The sequence below is a fragment of the Candoia aspera genome, chromosome 1 (genome assembly GCF_035149785.1).
Source record: "Candoia aspera isolate rCanAsp1 chromosome 1, rCanAsp1.hap2, whole genome shotgun sequence".
NCBI classification, from domain to species: Eukaryota; Metazoa; Chordata; class Lepidosauria; order Squamata; family Boidae; genus Candoia; species Candoia aspera.
This window is the reverse complement of record NC_086153.1, coordinates 198,846,149-198,865,991: the sequence shown is the minus strand read 5'-3', so window position 1 is coordinate 198,865,991 and position 19,843 is coordinate 198,846,149. Positions and strand designations below refer to the sequence as shown.

Genomic DNA, 19,843 nt, shown 5'->3' with positions numbered 1-19,843 from the left:
CTCTCAGCATTCTGTTGCAGCAAACAAGGCAGGAGCAAACCTATATGGAAGTATACTCCATTAAGCACAGTATCCCATATTTCCAACTGAATCTGTCTGTGCCCCATTCTGTTTTCCTCCTTCCTGCAAACACAATGTTACTAGCTTTATAGGGCATCAGAGAGAATTGGTTTATTTTTTACATATCTGTTGCAGAAACCAAATAATCAGCCACTAATATGATCAAATAAAGTTATCATACAGAGCAGAGTCTTCTAGTCTTTATGTTGCAACTGAAGTATAACAAGTAAGCCAGTATCAGCCACCAGACTAGTCAGTTAATGGAAGATACTGGAAATGTCGGTAGCCGTTATCGTTCTCTCATAAGCATTCATCTGTTCAACTGCATCTGCAGAACACACTGAATCATAAACTAGTCAGCCACATCTTAGTCTAGCATGATGTACAACCCCTACCCCTACCCTCCCTTATGGTTCAGTATATCTTCGATATCAACTTATGATACAATATGAAGTCCAAATCCAGAAAACTGGGATACGTTAACAGATATGCAGTACAAACACTACACCTTCCATAACCAGGCTGCAAATATTCCAGCTGCTCCATGGTAGCAGATACAGAAACGTCTACCCATTTGCTGCCATCTAGTGGTCATTCAGATTTTTGTAGCCCAGATAGGTAGGAGGAGCAAATAATTGTCAGGACAAGCAGCAGCTTCTATATACGCAAGGCACTGGTTGTCCATCATGGTGGACACTTCACTATAGCTTACTTTAATAATTAGTAGCTGGGCTGCCGCAACAGCTCAGACCGACTTGCAGACCTGGCCACTGCCTCCCTCTGGCCCTTTGGATACTGAACAGGGTTGGGCTCTGCTCTTTCCAACCACCATATATGACTGGACCATAAAGCGGCACCTCAATGGAACTGAAATGCTGAGGCCTTCCTGAACACAATAACCGTACAGTATTGTATTGTATACAAAAACATAATGACACTGTGCTTTCTTCCAGGGTGTTTTTCGACTCCTTGCTATAGCCTAGGGAACCACTGGAGGACTTCCGGGTGGTCTTCCGACCTTGTATTCTGAGAGCGGCCAAAGGGATACCAATTTCTCTCATGGGGGAAACGGAGAAAGCAGCCACGAGGAGGAGCACGGGCCGACGGCCTTCCGGTTATCGGCTTCTTCCCCTTGCTAGGCGGTGCAGCGGCTAAGTCTGAGCGCAGCAGCCCAATTGTCCCGGCTGCGTTACATGTGAGGGAAGCGAGCGGGCGGCCTGGAGACCACAGGCAGAGGTTATATCTGCCATCTTCTTCCCCCGCTCGCCCAAGCCTGGGAGGCACCAGCAGCCCTTTCTCTCCGGGCGGTGTGACGGGCGGGGAAAGAGCCCCTGCGCCGCGCTGCCCAGACAGGGGCAAGAAAACGATGGAGTAAAAGCTGCGAGAACAACCCACTTGCCCTCTTTCTCCGACTAGGACAGGCAGGAGGAACCCGTCGGAGAAACCAGGAAAGCTTGGGGGAGGCCAGCGAGGCCGAGGTCCGCGCCTCTGCCAGCCCCACTGAGCCAGCCCAGCTGCCGAGAACGGGCAGGGCTTTACGCGGCTGATCACATGGCGGCGGGGGCCGAGCAGGAAGTTCGCTCCGTTCCTGTGTGGCGCGTCGGAGTTTCGGTCTTGCTCCGGGGTGGCTGGAGCACGTAGCCGATCTCGGTGAGGGCTTCGTAAGTTTCTTCTTGCCTTTGTAACTCGCCCGCTAAGCAGCCGAGCCTGCAACTTTTCGCCGGCGCTCTTACTGAATTGTTTTGCCTTTTCTCCAAGCCACGTTAACACGAGGGTTCTTCTTTCCTCTCCGTTCCCCCAAATTTTCTTTCTCTTTCTTCCCCCTCGCCCCTTCTTACTCCATAGTTTAGCTAGCGATTTTGCTTCCGTTTTTCTTCCCGTTTTAAACCCTGCCTGCTTCTCGCGTTGGGTATTCTTTTCAGCATTCCCCTGGCAAAAAGTTTACCCAGCTGCATTTTAAAAGCTGCCTTGTGCCTCTAACCGTGCAATTGTAAACAGACTTGCTTTCTCATCCGCCTCCCCTAGTGCAAAGGCGAGTACTCTCGATTTGAGGTCTGTGCGTAGAAATGCAGCCTAACCCGCGCCCTTTATTTTCCCAGCCCGTTTTGCCATTGTTCGCCAGGGCCTTTAGGGTCAGTTAGAAAAAATCTCGGCGTGTCTTGCCATTCATAGATTTCCTTACAAGGCGGAAGCGCTTACGGAGGAGAAACACTCGGGCGCTCAAGGGGAGAGGTAGCTGGGTGGCTGCTTTGTCTAAAACCAGTTATACCTGGAGCAAATTGATCGCTTGCTGATTTCCTCTTGTAAGTAACACAAAAAGAATTGGGTGTCTCATAGGCTCTGGGTGCTTAAGAACCAGTTGCGGAAGGGCCGAGGACCCAAGGAAACTTCCTGTTCTGGAATCCTTGAACCCAGACCACGAAAGTTTCTTACTGGGAACCCCCCCCCTCCAAGAAATTTCAATGGGCGAGTATTTGGGAAACCAGTTTGCTCTTTCTTCCTAGAAAGATTGCGACTGGAAAAGAAATCCTGAATGCTGTGAAACCCTTCCTCCAGTTTCCCTAAATGTAAAGATGGGGACCCTGGTCTGTGGTGAACCCATCTTTGTAGGGCCAGAGAGATGGAAAATGCCCTTCTGAAGCTTTTTCATGAATCATCCAATGGACACTATTTCCTGAAAGGAACAACACATCTAATTAAGTCAAAACGTTTGTTTATGGTTAGTGTGATGTGTGATCCAGCCATAGATTTTGTACACCATTAGTGTGTTATATGAGTCCAGTCAACTGTGGATTCTTTAAGAAGCTGTAGCTCAAAATACCATGGTTCTGTTGAAATCAGTGGGAATTCTTTTTTAGTCAATATGCATAGGATTTAACTAAAAGAGCTAGTTTCACATATCTTTAGTCTTGTGTACATTAATTTAGGAGAAATTTCCTTTAAAGCAATGGGAATTAATTCTAGTTGGATTCATGTGAAGGGCAGATCATCATGCAGGTAAAAGATGCTCTGATTGCTCTCTCTCTTTGCCCCAGATGAAATGAATATGATATACAAGAGTAGATTTCTCCCTCTCTTCAGATTCAAGAACAAGTTTGCTCCTCAGCATGCAAATACTATGTCTTTCCTTCTAAAATCTACAGGCAACAATTGATTGAGTCTTCAAGTTGGTCTTGACTCCTGGTGCCTGCCTGGACTAGTGCCTGCAGTTTTCCTGGCAAGATGTGGAAGTGGTTTGCCCTTGCCTGCTCCTTCCTAGGGCTGAGAGGGAGGGACTGGCCCAAGGTCACCCAGCTGGGTTTGTGCCTAAGGCAGGACTAGAACTCCAGTCTTCCACTTAACCACTACACCAGCTAAAAAACAGCATTTAGATGCACACATGTTCAGAGTCTAGATCTTCTGATCTAGGGATGGTGTTTGAATTTGAAAGCTAAACCAAAAATATTATGTCTGGAGATAAAATTCTTATTGATACAGAAAATATTCAAGTTCACCTTTCATACTGCCAGTGAATAATAACTTTTATTAAAGTAGGATGGGTTATATCCTTCATTAAAGCCAAGGGCCTGCAGCTTTAGGCTAACAACTTTAGAGCCTGGATCTGGGAACAGAGTTGAGCCTCTACATACAAAAGCCATAGGTGGCATGTGCAGAGGGGATGCTCTTGCTCCGATGGTCCCCAGTACTCATCAGGCCGTAATGCAGATTGTGTGCATCAGATGATGTGCAGACCACACCAGCTTATTCAGCGAATCATGATGTACGGACTGACAAATCCTAATGTTACTAAAAAGTCCATTCCTCTCTCCAGAGGACTTAGAAAGTGATACCTGTTCTGAAGATAGGCCTGGAAGATACTGACATGCACTGACTTGATGAAGGTTGTTTAGTTTCAGCTTAGTATATTATGTGCTAGTTCAGCCACCATTTTTCAGCAAACTAAGCTTTAGGTGATTTTGAACCGAGCCCAATTCAACTTCTCTCCTCCTAAAAATGGCCATTGCAAATATCTGTTCAAATAGTTAAACAGCTTAGGCATTTGTCATAATAATGTAGATGTTAAAAAGTGCATAGAGGAGGAGTAAAAAAAAAATCAGATTTTTATTGTATCAGTTCAACTACACTGATGTAGGCATGTATGTGTGTAAAAACATTGTATCCTGATGCTAGGATTAAATTCTATCAAAACATGCCAGAATTACTTTCAGCAATGAACAAAAGAGAAGGGTTGTAGCTTTCTGTCCTAATTATGATGATAATTAGTTTCATGCAAAATTAAAGAATTTCAATTAAGTATGATCATCTTAGATATTTTTAAAAGGAAATTTATCACAAATGTGTATGCATGCAAGAAAATAACATATTTTTAAACAAGTTATCTATTTCATCATTCCTGCAAAGAAAAAATGGAATATATTAAATGTAGGATAAGCATTATACTAATTAATGCAATTGTTACTCCATTTTCCATGGGGTACTGGGTAGCCTTTATGATTCTCCCATTGTATCCCCACAGGAAATGTGCACCTTCTTTTGAACCTGGCTTTAAAATGGCATACTTGGCAGTCACATTCCAAAGAATGGTGGATAGGACTGAATGAAGACTAACTTTGATTTCATTCTCATGTGTTTAAAATGACACATGGTTACCATTATTACTCTCCAGTCTCTCAATTAACGATTTCATCCTTCAGTCATACAAGCTGATAATTTTTGAGGTTATCTGGTAATAGGGTATAATTTTGGAGGTCTTGGAGGAATAACACAGCTCTGGGGGTTCAAGCTGTGCATCTCTGAGCTAAGAGAGTGACTCGCTCAGAGTCATCTAGTGAGGTTCATAACCGAACAGAGATTGGAATCATGCTCCTAGTCCAACCCTCCAATTTGTATATCATGTAGACTTACTAGACTATTCTTGACAGTGATGTTTAGTTTGCTTGCTTTTTCTACACCTGCCATTCTTCTCTCCTTCTTTGAACTGATCTGCTTTTCCTTCTGTCAGGTTTTCCATCACAGTGAGCTATTTTGATTTTCAGACTTTATCTTTTCATTTGGTTCAATGATCTTGTGAATCCAAGGAAACAGTTCTCCCCATTTTGTGTACTTAGCTTTAGTTGGTGAGTTTTTGGTTCGGCGTGCATTCTTTATATCTTAATATTTTTATTATAAATAAATATATGTTCACCTGTCATTGACTTGAACAAAAAAGCTTCAATAGGCAGCGCAGGGGTAGAGATTCTGTCTGGACAAATCTTCCATTTCTTTAAAGGCTTAAAAGATATACTTTTTTTTTTTGATGGCCTATGGGAGAAGTTAAAGCTATGGTGCTTCTTTTCTTTAAAAGAATGCTCATGTTTCAGGGGGAAAAGAAGGCTGACCCCAGAATGGCAACACTGCATAGCAGATTCCAGAACATTCATTTTCCCCCAAAAAAGCTCTCACAAACGCTAACTATTAAATTAAAAATATTTTCTAAACATTGCCAAAATCTCAAGCGAGGATGCTGAAATTTCATTCAAGTTCTCTTGCAGTTTTGGAAGTCTTGCTTGAGATGTTACTGAAATCATGCAGGATTTAGTGAACTTGAAAGATTCTGGGCAGTTTTCTGGGAGTGAGATGACATGTTGATGCTTATGGTCCAAACATATTAGAAAGCTATAAAAGTATGGAAAAATCCTTTCTCCAAATTTCTTTTCCAGATCCTCATATCTCTAGTTTATGTTGAATTTGATTTTTGTTGCAAGCAATGTACTTTTCTTACAATAGAGTATGTCAAAAATGACTCAAAGAAAAAATAGGATGTCCTTAAGGATGTTCATGGAATTGTCCTATGATATTAGACAATATCCTGCAAATGTAAATGAAAATCATTATTTTGCTACATTATTTGTATATATTTGGATCTCTCAATGGGTCTTATCTGTCTCTTATACCACAGCATGGAGAGACATGTTCTAGATTTTCAGTAGCTTGTTGTGAGAATTGCTTTTTCTTTTCTGCAAGGCATAACTTGCAATAATTTGCTAAACAGTGCATAAGTATCTTCAAGATAATTTTGAGGAAACCACATATGTAGCTTCACAACATAGCATTGCATATATGGATGCAAAAAATAAACCATGTTTATCAGGAGATTTTCATTTACTACCATACTTTAAGTGGACAGATGTGACTCAATTAGCATTTGGTTCGTGGCCTGAAACATAAAAATCAACCACCTTTGTTTGTTTTTAAGTTAATGTTCATGCCTATTACTTTCAAGGAAGAGTGGAAAAAAATGAGGTTGAAAAATGATATGGTATCATTTTCAGGCTGTGGAACCTGTTCGTTAAAAAAAAAAAACCCAGAATCCCTGATCAAGAGGCAAAACTCTAATGATAGAAAATTGGGAATAAAACTAAACTCTGCTCACTGTAATTTATTTATGCAAATTTATGTTGTTTAAATTTCACAAACATGGATGCTCCAATTACTGTCCGAGAAAGTTCCTCCACTTATTCTAAGTATTTAAAAAAACTGTTATTGTAAATGCAAAATTAAAGATTCCAGCATACAAAAGTTAAAACTAGAATTTTGCAATTCCTTGGGAGGTTAACATTTCAACCAAACAAATCAAAGTTCAATTATTGGGATATGATTGCTTTTCCTGGGAAAAAAAACTGTATGGATGCCCCCAGTTGTGTTTGAGTGAGCTTTTGGCTTTGCCTATAGACTCTCACAGAATCTCATCAAGTTCTCGCGGAACCCTAAGGTTCCATGGAACACAGTTTCCAAAGCTTCTACTATGACTTAAAACAACCCATCCTTATCTGGTTTTCCTGTTCTTCCAGGCTGGAAATCACTTTGCTCCATACATTTCCCCCTCAAATATTACTAGTAAATTGACCCAAAGGATGTCATGACAGCTGTTCAGTGTCAGAAATGAAGGCCACCCGGTATAAGCAAGGCCATCCCTACCCTAAGGTGAGTCCTTATCCGTTGTAAAGACACAGATACAAGCTCTTTAGGGTTGTTGGTGCTGCTGAAGGGGGGGGGGTTACCTTGAGCATTCTGTGAGCAGGGCCCAAGCATTTTTTCAAGGGGGCAGGGCATGGGCAGATACAAGCCTGTAGCTCTAGCTTCCTTCCAGATAGTATAAATTTAAACCATTGCATGCACGCTGCTTGGTGATTTGTATTTGTATTTCTAGACAGGCATGAACTGTGTGGTTTATTTCCTTTGCTAGACATGCATATGGAATTTATATTTGGGGGCTGCCCGTCTTGCCAGCAGTTCTGGGTCCTATTATCCCTGAGCTGTTTCCCCCAAAAGGATGGGGTGGCAACCTGGAAGCTGTGGCCTCCCTTCATGATCTTCAGGCCCCCCAAAACCTTCTTCTCCCTCCAAAGCTTAGTCCCATGGTAAGAGTTTGAGTTCAAATGCTTTCAAGGAGAAATAATGCCCACAGACTGTGTACTGTATTTTCTCATTCTTCTGAAAAAATGTTTTTCTATCTCTCTCCCAAAGAGTACATTTTATGCTTCCTTGTTTATTTAAAAAAGAAAATAAGAAGAAGTACCTGACATGGAAGCCCTGCAAAGCAACTGCCGTGATCAAGGCCAAGCACCTGTTTCTCCCCCCAGCCCTAGCCCTTGCTGGCCAAATGACCTGATGCATTAATTAACAAGAAGATGCTCTCATTCCCATTTTGTAGACACGCACATTTGGCAGAACAACACAAATATCTTGTGGTTCCCCCACTATGGTGTGGATGCCAATTTGTGATATTTATCAAACTCTGACACATTTGGCTACTGTTGGGTTGGAAAGCTCAGCAATTGTAGAAGCATAACACCATGGCAACAGTTGTCATAAATATAGAATTAATAGTTCCCTAGGGCTCTAATCCTGTACCTTTTGCTTAAGGGATTCAGTGGGGCTTACTTTTGAGTTACTTTTGAGCTGGACCATGAAACACACTCTCATTGCATCAGCAAATACACCCAAAGCATGGAAAGAAGAGTTAACGGTAGTAAGGCCAAATTAAATATGCCTTCTCAGTCTTACAAGAGGGAAGAGTTCATTTTGGCCAGATCAAGTGATGTGTTTGATTAGTCCTCTGCAAAAATTACTAGGTAGCTTTTGGCCAGTCATTTGAGGGGTGTTCAGTTCCTACTCTTTCAGGATGGTTGTGCAATGGATGGGGTTGCCTGGAAACACTCTGTGGCCTCTTTGAGTTCCATCAAGCAAGTTCCTAGATAAAGGATTAAAGGTTGGCAACCCAAATCTCTTAAGCAGCCACCTTGAACTTACAAATTGCAGTAAAGCCCTTTGAGTTTGGTGACACTAATTGAGTTGACAAGCTTGGGAATGAACTATTAGAAATCTTTATAAAGCATTGTGTTTCAGCTGAAGTGAATGTAAAGGATATGAGCTATTACAGATTATAGGAGTGAGTAAGGGCTCCTTAAAAAAAATTAGTTTCCCCTCCATGATAAATAGGGAAGCAAAAGAATGCTGGTGCCAAAGTTGACTCTGTTTAAATTAGAAATTTGTCACATTTAATTAATTATGTTCTGGAAGCTGTTCTTGTTTGTTTGGTATGAGATCTGAGGAAAGATAATTGGTTTTGGTTTTTCAACTAGCATTAAATCTGTGGTTAAAGAGAACTGTGCAACATTTTGGTCTACACAGGGAATAAGGACTGTTCCTGTCTGTAGTAACTTTCGTTAGTGATATTGCATTAGATGGTCTCATATTTTAAAGAAATTACAGTGGCAACTTGAGTATTTCTCTTACATATTCACACTACATCTTGTATTTGTGTTGTCACATGGCAGCGTGCTGCAAACAGGCTTAGCTAATAGATAAATCTCCTAGATTCTTTGTCCACTGATCACTTAGGTTTAGTTCTAGTAACACTTCCATTTTTTAACTATTTTTATTCCATCACAGTTTTACTGTAATCGGGTGATAATAAACAGAACATTATATTTGACTGCATTTTGTTAGCAGGTTAGATTGTAAACTGTCTCAAAATTTCAAAGGACAGCCCATTGTAATAGCAAAGGTTTTTGTGACTTGCAAATTACAGATGGCTCCTTGGTTACCCCAGTTTCAGTGCTTATCAGTCTGTTTACAGGCACAAGTCAAAGCCTGATTATGACCTTAAAGCCATGTGCAATTTGGGACAAATCAACTTGAAACACTGCTTTTTCATCTCATGAATTTATCCAGGTGTTAAGGTCTCTTGCAAATACTATTTTTTCCTCTGCTGCCTTCTCTAAGGTCACATTTAATGGGAAGATGAACAAAGGGCTTTTGAATGGTTTCTCCCAAGCCTTGGTGCCTCTCCAAGAGAGTTTGGTATACTTCTCTCTCTGTTAATAAATGTTTATATTAATTTGAGTGTTTATTGGACTGTTGAAGAGGGTTTTAACCAGGTGGTTCTCCTTTTTGATTTTTAATACTCTTTTAATTAATTTGTATAATTACATTATTATTAGCCACTGAGTACCATTTTTAGAATAGGGACGCGGTGGCGCTGCGGGTTAAACCGCTGAGCTGTCGATCGGAAGGTCGGCGGTTCGAAACCGCGCGGCGGGGTGAGCTCCCGTTGTTAATCCCAGCTCCTGCTCACCTAGCAGTTCGAAAACATGCAAATGTGAGTAGATTAATTGGTACCGCTTCGGCGGGAAGGTAACGGCGTTCCGTGAGTCATGCTGGCCACATGACCCGGAAGTGTCTATGACAACGCCGGCTCCAAGGCTTAGAAACGGAGATGAGCACCGCCCCCTAGAGTTGGACACGACTGGACTTTACGTCAAGGGAAACCTTTACCTTTTACCATTTTTAGAAGGAAAGTAGGGTAAAATTTTTATAAATAATTATATCTAAATTTCTAATTTATTCTAAATTTGCCAGATTACTAAGTCTAAACATTAAAGTCTGTGGCTAAGGGTAGAGTGCCTATGAAAATTTGATGGTGGGGATTGACAGGGTCTTTCCTTCGTTCATTAGTTTCCAAGGGTCAAACTCTTACTAATCACCATTAGAAAACAAATTTATCTATCTATCTATCAAATTTGTCACCGCCCATCTCCTCCCACTGGAGGGACTCTGGATTGGTGGACTTTTGGGTTGACTGAAAAGGATCTTCCTATTTCCATTGGAATAAATTTCCTGCTCTCACTGTAGGGCATGCAGCTTTGTTCCTTTTTCTTGCTCTCTTCTCAGAAGCCTCCTAGCACTATTTTTAAGGGAAAGGTACAGTGGTATCCATAGGATCAGAATGCATCTCAGTGCACCTTTATAATGTTTATTTTCCGGAAAAGGGGCAACATGTTGCAAAGCATGCACATACTGGATGCACGGCTCTGGCAAGTCTTGCATCCCTCTGACCTAATTCATACATCCACTAAGTGAGGGTTTGCTTAATCGTGGTTTCTTGAATAAACCATGAACATCTGTATTTACACAAGCTGCCATGCTCAAGCCAGACAACCCCCTTTATGGCTTAAACCATATATGACCGCTGCTGATCTTCCAGGAAAATGGATCGTGCTTTCAGCCTTAAATACTTGTGGTGGTTCCCAAACTGTGGGCCATGAACTCCTTGGGGGCTGTGGAGTTATTGCAAAGGGTTTATCATATACACCAACATGCAAAACAAAACAAAAACCACTCACACAGCTTTTCTATAGACACTGCTGTTGCCTGGGGTGAGGTGAGAGGGAGAGAAATACCAAGCTGGACTAAGAGGGAGATTGAGGGGAATAGTACTAGCCTATTTAGGCTGGTCCGTCCTTCCTTCCTCCTGGCCAGTGGCAGCAATTCTCCCCCTCCCAGCATACCCAGTGTATGCATGGCTTTGCCCATCATGGCAGCATTCCTGGCATTATTTCTGGCTGCAATGCCTATAAGCTGCCCGTGGATGCTCTCACCTCCTAACAACCTGCCAAGCCCTGTGAGGATGGCAAGCTCAGGAAAAAGAACCACTTTCTGGAAAGATCTTTATGGGTCATAGGGTAATGTAACAGAATCATAAAAGCCTGCCAAAGCAATTCTCCAGATCGATTTATACCTAGCATAATTAAGGTGGGGTCACTCTCTTTCTCATGCTTCCCCCTCCTTTATAGACCTTAGTTTCCTCCCCTGTATTCCCAAGTGTTCTAACAGCCAGGAACCACGCTGAGACAAGGAGTAGGTCTCTAGTGTTTTATTACTGCTACATAACAGAGAATCCTAACAAACCGAAGAAGCGTGGGAAAACCCAGACATATAAACCCCAAAGACTAAGGCGGGCCCGATCTGTGTCTCTTTGAATGGCCACCTAATTCCTCAGTACTACGCATGCGCTTTACAGCCTGGATGGGAGCCCCCTGCTCGCCATCCTCACTCATGACATCACCCTCCCCTCCAGATTTACATTCCATTTCAGCCCCCTCCCTTCCAGAGTTCCTCCCTCCCTCCAGAGTCTCATGAGAGTCCATCTCCCCCTCCAAGCTCCCATGGGAACTGGGCAACGATGGAAAGTCTTCAAAGGAAAACTCCTCCACGGACGCTTCAGTGCTGCTCTCCAGGTCTGATAACGCGTCTGGCCCAGGTGGCTGCTGCTGGAAAATAGCTAGATAATTAGAAGAGTCGTCCCCCCTCCCCCCTGGGAAATGCACGCCTGAGGTGGAGGGCTGCGCCCCCCCCTCCTCTGTAACTGGAGTCAAGGCTTCAGGTGGGGGTGGAAGGTGCAAACTTACGAATTCCTCTGCCTGCTCATCCAAGTGAGGAATCTCTGGTAGAGTGCGAGGCTTGGGCTTGTGAGGGAAAAGCTGATGGAATCGATGAACTAGTGCTGGAGCATGTACATCTCTGGCATTCTCCCACGTGCGCTCTTCCTCAGGGTACCCTTTCCAGTGTATGAAATATTGGATGCCCCTTCCCCTCCTCCTAGAGTCCAGAATTTCCTCAACTTCGTATTCCTCCTCCCCCTCCACAATTACTGGAGGTGGGGGGGGGCAGTTGCGATCATAAGGCACTTGGGGGAGGGTCTTTGGCTAGCAATGATCTGTGAAACACTGGATGGACTTTCATGGATGCTGGTAGCTGTAAGCGATAAGCCACTGGATTTATCTGCTGTACCACAGTGAAAGGGCCCACAAACTTAGAGTCCAACTTCTTGGAGGGTCTGGTAGAGGTCAAAAACTTGGTAGAGAGCCACACTTTGTCTCCTACCACAATCGCTGGCCCCTCTTGTCTGTGAGCATCTGCAGCTCTCTTGTAAGCACTCTTTGCCCTGTTCAGCTGCTCCTTTAACAACTCCTGTGCAGCTTGTTGCTCTTTAAGAAAATCAGCCGCGGCTGGAACAGCTCCCTGCTGGGAGGAGGTGGGCAACACCCGAGGGTTAACCCCGTAGACTGCTTGGAAAGGAGACATCTTGGTAGAGGACTGCACAGAATTATTATATGTAAATTCTGCCATGGGGAGTAGGGCTGGCCAATTGTCTTGCTGATAAGTGGTGTAACACCTGAGATACTGCTGTAACCATTGGTTAATTTTCTCAGCTTGCCTGTTACTAGCCGGATGATGCGATGATGATAGGTGGATCTGGACCCCTAACAACTGGAAAAGCGCCCTCCAGAACCTGGAAGTGAACTGAGGGCCTCTGTCACTCACCACGTGATTAACCATGCCTCTATACCTAAAAACATGGTCCATGAACAACTGCGCTGTGGCTTGCGCAGATGGGAGGCCCTTGCAAGGAATAAAATGCACCATTTTAGTGAAAAGGTCCACCACCACTAGTATGGAAGTCAGCCCCTGGACTGGGGGTAAATCAGTGATGAAATCCATGGAGATTGTATCCCAAGGCTGACTGGGGTGGGTAGGGGTTGCAAGAGTCCTGTGGGCTTCCCTGGGAGAGGCTTGGCTCATCTACAGGTATGACAAGAAGCCATGTAGCCCTTTATGTCTGCAGTCATCTTAGGCCACCAGTAGTCTCTCAGAGCTCTATGGAGAGTTTTGAAAACACCTCCGTGGCCTGCCATTTGATGGTCATGGCAAAGTCTCAGTACTTCTTCCCTCAATGAGGGGGGAATGTATAATCGCCCGCTATGCCAGAGGATTCCTGCCTCCACATTGAATGGCGAGGCAGTGTCTTGCGGGCCCCTCTGGAGGTCATCCATCCTGGCCCTGGCATACAGGTCCTGTTGCTGCTGAGCTCTGACTCTTGTAAATAGGTCCTCTGCTTGTCTGCCTGCTGCTAAAATCTCTGTCTGGTTCCCCCTCATAGACTGATCAAAGTTGTGAGGTTGTAATATAGTAGCCTCTACCTCCTGGTGAGTAGCGGGGGTTGCCTGAATGGATCAAGACAGGGCATCTGCCAAACAGTTCTGCGCCCCAGGAACATAAGAAATAACAAAATTGAAACGGGAGAAAAACTGGCTCCATCTGATTTGGCGTGGGGTGAGGGATCTGGTGTTTTGTAGAAGCTGTAAATTCTTGTGATTGGTGCAAACTTTCACAGGAAAGGCTGCACCTTCTAGCCAGTGCCTCCACTCTTGGAATGCTGCTTTAATTGCTAGCAACTCCTTGTTAAAAACATCATAGTTTCTCTCTGCTGGTGAGAGCATGCGTGAAAAAAAGGCACAAGGAAGCAATGTATTCTCGGTTTTGTTTGTATATTGCAATAACACCGCCCCAATGGCAATATCGGAAGCATCTGAATGCATTATGAATTGCTTCGTGGGATCAGGGTGTTTTAACAGCGGCTGGGATGCAAAGAGTTGCTTGAATTCTCGGAATGCTGCTTGCTCCCTCTCCCCCCAAATGAATTTTGATCCTTTCTTCAAAAGCTGTGTGAGGGGTTTAGCCCTGTCACTAAATTTTTTTATGAATCTCCTGTAAAAATTGCCGAACCCTAGGAACCTTTGTACATCTTTCACATTTCGGGGGGGGTTGCCAAGAGAGAATTGCCTGGACCTTAGAAGGATCCATGGATATGCCTTCTGTTGATACTTTATAGCCCAGGAAATGTAATTCAGTTCTCTAGCTTGGCAAACAGCTTGTTCTCTCTCAGTCTTTGTAAGACATTAAGTACATGGGTTACATGAGTTGTAGCATCCTCAGAGAAAATTAGTATGTCATCTAGATAAATGACCAGATACTTATCTAGTAAATCAGAGAATTTGATTCATAAATCGGGAAAATATGGCTCCTGCATTAGACAAGCCAAAGGGCAAAACAAGGTACTCAAATTTACCAAACCTGGTGTTGAAGGCAGTCAGATATTCATGCCCCTCTTTCATCCGGATCAGATTGTACGCATTCCTGAGGTCCAACCTAGTAAAAATGCGTGCTTTCTGTAAGCAATCCAGCAGATCAGATATTATCGGCATGGGATAATTTTCTTTTTTTGTGAGTTTATTGAGGGAACTGAAATCGTGTACCACTCTCATGGGTGCCTCCTGGTTTGCCGGTGCCAACGGGTCAGGCTTCTTTGGTACGAAGAAGGTAGGAGCAGACGCTGGGGAAGTAGATGGTCGGATGAAACCCTTTTGGAGATTAGAATCCAGGTAATCCTTTAAGGTGGCTAGTTCCTTGGGGGACATGGGATATTGTTTCCCTGCTGGAATCTTGGCTCCTGGTATCAACTCAATGGTGCAATCACAGTCCCTATGGGAGGGTAGTGCTGTGGCCTCTTGTTCGCTGAAAACATCTGCAAAATCTGCATACTTGGCTGGCAACTGGACCCCCCCTGCTTCCGTGACTGCGTTGGTTGCTGGAGAGAGGAGAGCGGCTTGAATCTTGTGATGCTGGCATTCCTTAGCTGGGAAGGAGATTGCTCCCGTAGTCCAGTTCAACAGTGGGTTGTGGATCTTCAGCCAAGGTGTGCCCAGGACTATAGGCACATTAAGTGATGCCGTAACATAAAGTTGGATCCACTCAGTGTGGTCTCCCGTTGTTAGTTGCAAAGGTTCTGTGAACCTTCTAATCGGCCCTGCCTTGAGGGGCTGGCCGTCAATGGTCTCCACTTCTATGGGACGTGGCAATTCTATGGTCAGGATGTTGAAGTCTTGTACGGTCTGTACATCAATAAAATTGGTGGAAGCTCCGGAATCCACGAGGGCCTCTAACTTGACCTGGTGCTCTGGGTTTATGTGCATTATTATTGGTAAGTAGTAAAAGGATTGCCTGGAATCCTTGGAATGAGCCCTTCTTAATTGATTGATGGTGTCCCTGCTGAGCTCTCTGGACGGAGACCGATGGAGTTTCCCTGGTTGGAAGTAGAGGCGGAGGTAGCTCTTGTTTCAGCTGCTTGCCCTGGGGCTCTTACGGAATTTGCTTGGCTTCTCGCTGGGCAAGCTCTCACCATGTGCCCCTGGACTCCGCAGTAGAAACAGAGGGCTCTCTCTCTCCTTCTCTGTCTCTCAGCCTCAGAAGTAAGCCTCCTGCTCACCCCAATCTGCATCAGCCCCTCTGGTCCTGAGTAAGGAGATGCTGCGGAGAGCGCTGGAAATCCTGGAAGCGTCCTGAGGCCCCTGCCTCTCTCCAGCTGCATCTGTCTGAGCTCTTCTAGCTTGGCATTTATGACCACAGACAACTGATATAAGGCTTCTAGGGTAGCTGGTGTTCCCTGGCGCACTAATTCATTCTTAATTTCTTCATCCAGCCCCTGTTTGAATTGGTCTTTCAAGGCACTCTCATTCCAGTCCAGATCTCCTGCTAACAGCTTGAAATCAGCAATGTAGATTCCCACTCTCTTGTTGCCTTGCTTGAGCTTCCGAATTTCCCGGCTGGCAGTGACCTCTCTGATCGGGTCGTCAAAGTGTGCTCAGAACCCTGCCAGAAAATTCTGGTAGTCGTTGAGAATTGGGTCATTGTTCTCCACCATGGGAATAGCCCATTTGGCTGCTGGTCCCTTTAGCAGACTTAGAATGAAGGTGACTCTGGTTCTGTCTGTGGGAAACTCTGCCGGTCTGCTGTCGAAAAACATTGTGCACTGTGTGAGAAAGGTTCTCAACTGTCCTGCTTCTCCTCCAAACTTCTCTGGTAGACTGCCCTGGGATCTCAAGACTACTGGCGGAGCTGCTGCTGCTGCTGCTGGCACCGGTTGTGGGTTAATCGGAGCTGGTTGTTGTAACTGCTGTAGCATGGCAGCTTGTAAGGTGTTGACCTGTAGATCTACCTGTTGTTGGTGTTGTTGCAAGGCTGCTGCCAATTGTTGGATGGCGAGCTGCATTTCTTGGTTTTCTGAAGACATTTCCAAATGTCTCCCCTTTAAATTCTTTGTTCCTCCCTCTTTCGATGGGAGTAGGAGTTTGTTAGGATTGATGTCCTAACAGCCAGGAACCACGCTGAGACAAGGAGTAGGTCTCTAGTGTTTTATTACTGCTACATAACAGAGAATCCTAACAAACTGAAGAAGCGTGGGAAAAACCCAGACATATAAACCCCAAAGGCTAAGGCGGGCCCAATCTGTGTCTCTTTGAATGGCCACCTAATTCCTCAGTACTACGCATGCGCTTTACAGCCTGGATGGAAGCCCCCTGCTCGCCATCCTCACTCATGACAGCAAGGCCTGTCAGGCATCCCACCACATGGACCCATAACCACCAGTGGGGCTCCAATTGTGCCCCTATTTTGCTGTTCCTGGCTACTCTACCAGGGCGTCCCTCACATCCCATCTATTCTGACCTCCTCTTACATTTTCTTTCTCCCATCACCATTGGATCCCCGGCCTAAGCTCTCAGTGACGTACCAGCTTCCTCTAGCCCCTTTTCTCACTGGGGGATGAGAGGCAGAAGCCACACTGCAAAAGCAGAGGAGTTGCCCCCAGGTCCACCACTGGTCCCTCTCCGCCACGCCACCAGGATCTCCCCGTCACCCAGCTGGAAGCTCCCACTACGCACGCAAGCTGATGTTCACCTGATTTGCCAGCCCCACTTGGATATACACATCCACCAACTCCTAGCAGCAAAACAGGGAGAGTGCTGTTGCAAAGGGCATCCTCACCCAAATAAGGAAATACACAGGGGCAGGGGGAGTCATATGAAAAAGATAATATTGATGGCTTGTTTATAGCTTCTTTATTCTTTTCTGAAGGGAAGCAGGGGTGAATGGATAGGGGATGATATTGTCACTGCCCTTTTGGACTGTTTTGGTGCATTGCCAGAAGGCTTGCTTTCCAGAACATGAAAATAATGATATTGTAACCTTTCCTAGCCTGAATAAATAGTTGCATATACATGGAATGCTGCATTTGTAATTTATAGAATCCAAATTCATTTAAAAGCATTACTTGTGTTATTGAATTCATAGTAGCGTTTTGTTTCATTTCATATAACTACTACGGGGGGGGGGGGATCTGCAATTTTTTTTCAGTGTTAAAAAGCGTTGTCAAATTAAAAAAAGGGGGTAACTCTTGTCCTAAGAAAAGATTCCAAATAGGATTGAGTAAGGATCCACCATATTGCTGCATTAGTTGCTCCTTTCTCTGGACAAACATGGAAGCAGCAAAAATAGTCTACAATAACCAATGTTTTTCCTTTTTTTTTTAAAGTAATTTAACTAGATCTGCTGCATTCATAATCTCTTCAGTGATGAAATATTGCTGGGAAGTATGGATAAAAATATTGCAGAGCAGCTTAATAAGGCATATGAAGCGTTTCGACAGGCGTGTATGGAGAGAGATTTTGCTATGAAAGAACTAAAGCAAAAGGTACGTATCTGCTTAATATCTAACCCTAAAAGTTAAAATTAACTTTACGACCACTTCTGAAAAAGAGATCAACTCAGATTTCCCACACAATAGAAATATTCAGTGTAGTTCAGTAATGCTGTGTTGATTATCTGCCAAGATCATGCAATTACAGGTGTGCAGTTGTGCCATGCCACTTGTTTGTCCTTGTCTATGAAACTGAATTTTGTAACCATCAAAGATAGTTTGCGTTTCTCTTTAACTCTTACGCAGCTTTGACATGTGTCCACCAGTTGGCTCTAGGACTGTCTTTCTCAAAGGATGCTGTGCCTGGAAGGAGACTGAGATAGTGCAGGAAGTTGATAGTTAGGGGAACAACAGTCTCCCAGATTTGCAAGAGGAAACAGTTAGGAAGCCAGGCATTTGAAACGTTCTTTTGTTGATATTGTTCTGTATTACAGCAGATAAAAATGAAATGAACTATAAAATAGTGTCACAACTTAGAAATATACTCTAATGCAGTGGTTCTCAACCTTTTTGAATCTGTGGCACTATATTGAATATAGCAGTGGTTCTGTGGCACACCAGAAAATTATTAATTGTATATACATATTTTTAAATGTGTGAGACATGGCTTGAGGGGAAGTTACACAATTTTTTAAAATATCTGCACTGTATTGAATATGCAGATTATGCAGGATACATATATTACACAAAAATTTGAAAAAAGTAACGTAAGACAGTCTCGTGACATACTAGAAACAAGCCCATGGCACACCTGTGTGCTGCAGCACACTGGTTGAAAACGGCTGGTCTACTGACATTTATTTTAAAGGGAGATGAGCGAGAGGGATGGTGAGGAACGTACTACAGCTCAGTGGTTTTGCACACAGAAAGCTCCAGATTTAGTCCTTGGTATCTTTATGTAAGAACCATCAAACAAAATCAGATAGCAAGTTCTAGGGGAGATGCTGTGCCCAAATTGTCCTACCAGTCAGAGAAAGCAGTGCTAGTCCAACTGCTTACCTAGTATAATATGGCTTTCTGTGCCCTTTTCTATTGCACTAATGGATTTTTTCTTTCTTGCAAACCAGTGATCTGGTATCCTTCAGATATTTTGGATTTGCACTGCCATCAACTCAAGCTGGTTTTGCCAATGCAAGAGATTCTGGGAAAAGTAATCCTGATATTTTGGATCTCATCAGATTGATAGTTTCTGATACAGGATTTGCAACAGTTTTGTTTATCAACATTTCTTGGTAACTTTGATAAAATCATTAAACTGTTGCAGACCCTATAAATCAGTGCATACTTTCCTCTCTTAGTCATTTGTGGCACTTTGGTCCCCTGGATGGGGGGAAAGCCCATTATTGTTATTAACTTTTTATCTCCAGTTTGTATGCAGGTAGTGTAATGATATGTGGGAATGACTTTGGGAGACAGGAGGAAGAGCCGCAGCCAGGAGAACAGTCAGATAAGAGGCAGCTTAGCCTGCAGAAGAAATGGAGGTGTAGCAAACATCTTAGAAGGGACCCTCCCTAGTTTCTTGGGCTATAAAAGCGAGGGGGGAGAGATGTACTTTCAGACTTGCAAGATTCTGTTAATGTAACCTTACAATGAAGTAGAATTAGTTCATCTGGGCATGCTTCCTGTCTGGACTATGTCACAAGGCTGACAGGTAGTCCTTGTTTAGCAACTGCCTCATTTAAAGGCTGTTTGCCATTACAACAGTGATGAAAAAGTAACTTTACAACTTATCCTTGCATTTATGACCTGGCAGGTCTGTAAAGCAAAGGAAAGCTGAAGTAAGATCACAAGCACAGTCGCAATTTCACTTAGTGACCTCTTTGCTTAACAACCAAGTTGCGAGTCCCAATTGTGGTCGCTAAACGAGGACCACCTGTACTGTCCTTTATTGGATTGGCTACAGATCAGTCTCATCCATAGTTCCACAGCTGTGCAGGAAGCCTTTGGGCTGTTGCTTACACTGAAATTTTTCAGTTTTTATTTCAAATGAAATGCCAGAAAACTGGGGTATGTCTCCCTTCTACTTGAGATCTAAGAAATATTCAAGCAGTAGTCTACCCACCGCTTACCAGTATCATTTGATAA

General features: G+C 43.7%; 1 protein-coding gene across 3 annotated transcripts in view; it reads left to right on the top strand.

Annotated features, from left to right (window-relative positions):
* Positions 1-1,277: 1,277 nt before the first annotated feature.
* Positions 1,278-19,843, top strand: part of TANK (TRAF family member associated NFKB activator) — a 42,843-nt gene continuing 24,277 nt past the window's right edge. The window contains exons 1-3 of one of the 3 annotated variants that reach the window (XM_063318302.1): positions 1,278-1,721; positions 6,891-7,023; positions 17,594-17,752. In XM_063318302.1, coding sequence (XP_063174372.1) covers positions 17,654-17,752 — 99 coding nt within the window. In that variant the 5' untranslated portion in view covers positions 1,278-1,721; positions 6,891-7,023; positions 17,594-17,653. The remainder of the gene's footprint in view (positions 1,722-6,890; positions 7,024-17,593; positions 17,753-19,843) is intronic. The other 2 variants (XM_063318303.1, XM_063318301.1) reach the window with 2 other exon arrangements.